Raw genomic sequence first — 5333 nt, 5'->3', positions numbered from 1 at the left:
ATGGCAAGCTCTTTCACCCGTGTGATTTCTGGCCGTAACACGGCAGTGATGTTGGCCATGGGAGCTGGCACGCTGACATCCGGATACCTACTCAGTGACAACATGGAAGCTGCTGAGAGGAGAAGGCTCTATCCACCCAGGTACTTGAAAATGAGTGTATATGTGTGTATTGGTGCCATAAAGTGAAGGGAGATCAAACTGAGAGTTGTCTAGCTAACTGGTCAATCAAGTTATTGCATGAATCCAGGCCTACATTGCAGGATCACTTGGCAAAACTTTCTTTGAATTACAGCAGAAAAGCAGATAGCAAAAAGACTGTTTTTCCCTAATACAACCAAAGCACCACGACAAGTAATTTATTTCAAACAATATTTAGATGGTTACAAGCCTGGCTATGAAAATAATTTATTTGTATAAACATTGATTTTTGTTAACTTTTTACAGTGCTGATTTCCCTGACCTGAGGAAACACAACAACTGCATGGCCTCGGCCTTGACCCCAGGGATCTATGCACGTCTGAGTGATAAGACAACACCCAACAACTGGACCCTGGACCAGTGCATCCAGACTGGAGTGGACAACCCTGGACACCCCTTTATTAAGACTGTGGGAATGGTGGCTGGGGATGAGGAGACCTATGAGGTATGCGTTCAGATTTGCACCATGTTGATGTGGCTTCCATCCGAATAAAATGGGAAATTATATGTTTGATTCATTTTTATTTTAATCAGGTGTTTGCTGAGCTTTTTGACCCTGTTATTAAGGATAGACACAATGGCTATGACCCTCGTACAATGAAGCACCCGACTGACCTGGACGCTTCCAAGGTTATACTTTCTTCTGTTCTCTGCATCACATCATCTTGAGCATCCATGAGTCCGTGTATTAACTCTTACATGCCTAACATAACCTAAAGCTTTGTCGTCCTCAGATCACCTCAGGATTTTTTGATGAGCGCTACGTGTTGTCATCTCGTGTTCGTACCGGTCGCAGCATCCGTGGACTGAGCCTCCCCCCTGCATGCACGCGCTCCGAGCGCCGTGAAGTGGAGCGTGTGGTTGTGACCGCTCTGGCTGGCCTGAAGGGAGACCTTTCTGGTCGATACTACAGCTTGGGAGATATGACTGAAAGAGAGCAGCAACAGCTTATTGATGTTAGTGAAGATTTACACATTTTTAGAAGCAAGGTTTATTTTTCTTTTTGTCTTGATTTCTTTTGCTATCTAATGTCCCCGTGGTTCCTGTGTCCCCATACTGGCCAATCAGGAGCACTTCCTGTTTGATAAGCCTGTGTCACCTCTGCTCACGGCAGCTGGGATGGCCAGAGATTGGCCTGATGCTCGTGGGATCTGGTAAGACTAGGAGTACAGTCAGACTAGAAGGAATATAGTGGTTTTGTAGCTCAGTGACCTAGAAATCTAGATTTTGGAGATATTCGAGTTAGAGATTTACTGAAGAATAGTATCCACTTGTTTGACACGTCCAGCTTCCAGGGTGCACTCTGCATTAATGATAACTCAGTTTGCTTCCTGCAGCTTCTCGGTGTCTGTGTGCTCTTCAAGAGGACAAGTTGATTAGAGAATGCACAACAGGTGTCCCAGTTACTCAAACTAAACTATTCCCACAACACTCTGCCCCACATCCCCCTGGAGCTGAGCTAAAATCTCAACCAACCACACATGCATTGCAATTCTAAATTCTTTTCATCACTGATTTCAACATGTTATTTGCTGACGTACCACTTTGTTAATTATAACAGATTGATTTGGTGATACTGTCTAACATCAGGCACCATTAGGTATTAGCTGTCACTTTAAGAAAATCGCCAAATTCTGACAAAAGCATATAGCTTACTTTTAAGGGATAATATCCTGAGGAAAGCAAAGGATTTTAAGTAATATTATGTAATTTTCCAGAGATAATACAATATAAAATGTCAGTGATTATATAACTATTTATGCATTTTGGGCGTGAACCAGTGAGAGAGAGGCTCCATCAGTACACTATGATCAAACACTGGACACATGATATGTGATGTTATCCTGTTATATGTCCTTTAGTAAATTATTTTTTAGTTACAACATACATAAAACACTTAACATTTATTGCAGAAAATCAATGAGAAGCAAGTAATCCATCAAAGAAAATAAGAGAAAACTAAAGAAGATATATCTAAGAGAAAGAATTAGCTAAAAGAGAAAAATAGTTGTAAGCGAGACAGTGTAACTTTTTGATAAATCAAAGAATAAAAATGATATAGATAGTAAAAGGCACCACTTTAGTTTTAAGGAAATAAGAAATTTACTTAAAAAACCCAGCACAGACACTGAATTTTTATTTATTTATTAAGTCTGTTGTGAACAAATGATTAAAATGAGTCAGTCTGTGTCATCTATTTTAACTATTCAATTAACTGTAGTTTGGCTCCAGTGAATGAAATGTCAGCTTTCTGGTAGCATAAGTCCTAGTATTGGCTGATTTTTTTAATGTGTATATTTTCCATCTTGCCACCTTATTTCTGCTACTCTTTTTCCAGGATTTTTTTTCATTCATAAACATAAAGTTTATAATACATGTTTGTTAGTATTCTTAGACCTGTACTAGTAGCTCCAATAAAATCAAAATCAGTCACTTAAAGTCGAGACTTAATACCATATTATGCTTTTCAGATCACATTTTTAAAAAAAAACCTCAAAGCATCTTTACTTGCATCTCTCCTCGTCCTTTTTTAAGAATGTTATTTTTCTCCCTCACATATGCTTTTTTAATTGTTCTTATGTTGAATGTGACTGAAACTGATTCACTTATATGCCCTGGTGTCTTCACAAGAAAATATAAATATAGTTTTGAACTGGAGTTTAATTCTTTTTTCTTGACACGCAGGCACAACAATGAGAAGAACTTCTTGATCTGGATCAATGAAGAGGATCACACAAGGGTCATATCCATGGAGAAGGGAGGAAACATGAAAAGAGTGTTTGAAAGATTCTGCAGAGGGCTGAAGCAGGTATACACATCTCTTTATCTTTGAATTATCGTTGGTCCAGTGTGAATTTTTCAAGTGAAATGTTTATCTATTAATTCAATTTATCACAGTCTTTTTGTCATTTCTGCCTACAAGACTGTGAGTCTATAAACTAATCTTTAGCAGAGTGACCAAAAATCAAGAAACAAAGACTTAGATTAATTCAGATCTTCAAACTAAGATTTTAGTTCAGAGATCTGATCTAAGATCTGAGTATTTATTTTAACTTCTAGGTTGAGCATCTAATTCAGGAGAGAGGATGGGAGTTCATGTGGAATGAGCGTCTGGGCTATATCCTCACCTGTCCCTCAAATCTTGGCACGGGACTCCGGGCTGGTGTGCATATTCGTCTGCCCCTCCTCAGTAAGGTAATTCATGAATCATAATGACAGTTCATCTCACGTTAACTCCAAACACATGCACATGATGTCACGTATTCTTCGTGTATCTGACAGTAACTTGAATTTGTTTGGTGTTTATGATCTAGGATGCTCGCTTCAAAAAGATCCTGGATAATCTGAGACTACAGAAGAGAGGCACGGGAGGTGTTGACACAGCCGCTACCGGAGATACCTTTGACATCTCTAACCTTGACCGTCTGGGCAAGTCAGAGGTAAATCCTCAGGGAATGAAGACAACAGCTAAAGAAAGTAAAGCTCAAAAGTGAACAGCAGGCAGAGAGAAACAGAGTCAGATGGAGGAGAGCAGACATTTGTAGCACAGCAGGTGTAAGCTTTGAATAACTGTACCCCATGCTGTTCTTTAATCTGTAATCCAGGCAGGGGTGTGCCAGTGAAGGTTAAAAATGGCTGCTTTTTCCTGAGCAGAATGTCTTTGCAGGCTTTGGCAAATGCTGTGAAAGGACCTTAGTGTTTAAGTTCAGGGATATAGGTTTAGGTTTAAAATGGAGCACTGTAACAAAAAATAATTTCCCCCAGGGATCAATAAAGTATTCTGATTCTGATTCTGATTCTGATAGTGGGGTGCTGTGGTTACTTCCATTTGGGCCAAACGGGGCAAAGTTTGTGAATGGCCTCAGGGGAAGCCCCTGCCTGAAGAGGGTAATCTCAGGAGGCACAAGTGTAAAGGTTTAAGTTAAATTTGCCAGAGCGTCACATGAGCCTTTGCAATACAGTTAATGCTAACCAGGTGTGTACTGGTGTTGGAGGGGTTAATAGCAAAGAATGGCAATCAACAAAACACACAGTATCTTAGCTGAACTTCAAGAAAAAGTTCAAGAAAAAGCTAAGATCCATTTTATTTTGTTTGTTTGATATTAACGCCATCACAGACTTTGTTTGATCCAGCTCAGCTTAATATTGCAATGCTTTTATTTCTTATTTCTTTTGTGCAGTGTACACAAATTATAACCTCACAAGTACATACATTGGTGGTGTTGTTTTTCTGGTATTTCACTTAATAAGTTAGAACTAGTTTAAAGGTCAACAAATAAATACTATGATTGTGTTTGTAACTCCAGACTCTCGCCATATGTTATATGGAATCAGTTAAAAAGGACTGATTTAAAAAATAAATGCTTTATGTTTTTTTTATCCAACCAAATAACAAAAAAAATTTCATTTATTTCATGTCTTTCAACTTGTGAAAAGAGCTACTCTTTGATATCAGTACTTGTAACATTCAGTTATATCCAATAGAGTTTCAGGATCAGATACATGTAGCGATGAACCGCTGAGTTACAGTTAAAGGAAACCTTTATAATAACTTTGTACATGCTCATAATAAAATATTGTTGACACTGACTACGTTGCATTCACAGGTTGAGCTGGTGCAGTTAGTGATTGATGGTGTTAACTACCTTATTGAATGTGAGAAGAGGCTGGAGAGGGGGCAGGACATCAAGATCCCGTCCCCGGTTCCTCAGTTCAGGAAGTAAGAATCACCTCGACTGGGCGGTGGGCATCCTCCGATCACTGATCATTTAACTAATGTTTATTGCATGTATAACACTGTACTAACTTACATGCAAAATAAATTCATTACATGTACACGACTTCTAAAACGAATAAACTCCAATGATGAATTAAGTTTTGTGTTACTGGTTGGTGCTTTTACAACTTTGGTGGTATTAACAGCCTTTTAGACGGTAACTGCAAAAAAGGTAACTTGTGAACAAAGGAAAATTATTTACTCAGCATTGTTTATAGTTTGACTCCATTCAGTTTCAGACACCTTAATTTACTTCTTTTGCCTGTACTGACTTTCTGAGAGCTTGCCTTTGTAATATGCACCCATATAACAGAAATTAAAAAGTCTAACACCAAAACTGATGCTAATAAAAACTATA

The 5333-nt window shown here is 38.6% G+C and overlaps 1 protein-coding gene across 1 annotated transcript; it reads left to right on the top strand.

The window, feature by feature from the left end:
* Positions 1-4922, top strand: LOC146697237 (creatine kinase U-type, mitochondrial-like). The gene is made up of 9 exons (XM_085474185.1): positions 1-140; positions 445-643; positions 733-828; positions 933-1154; positions 1267-1352; positions 2884-3007; positions 3259-3393; positions 3513-3638; positions 4806-4922. Exons 1-9 carry the CDS (start codon positions 1-3, stop codon positions 4920-4922), a joined length of 1245 nt encoding a protein of 414 aa, XP_085330311.1.
* The last annotated feature ends 411 nt before the right edge of the window (positions 4923-5333 follow it).

Source organism: Copadichromis virginalis, linkage group LG12 (genome assembly GCF_057382275.1).
Source record: "Copadichromis virginalis isolate Kocher_CV1m ecotype Utaka linkage group LG12, C_Virginalis_male_GT1.1, whole genome shotgun sequence".
Taxonomy (NCBI): Eukaryota; Metazoa; Chordata; class Actinopteri; order Cichliformes; family Cichlidae; genus Copadichromis; species Copadichromis virginalis.
This window is presented reverse-complemented; position numbering and strand designations above follow the sequence as displayed.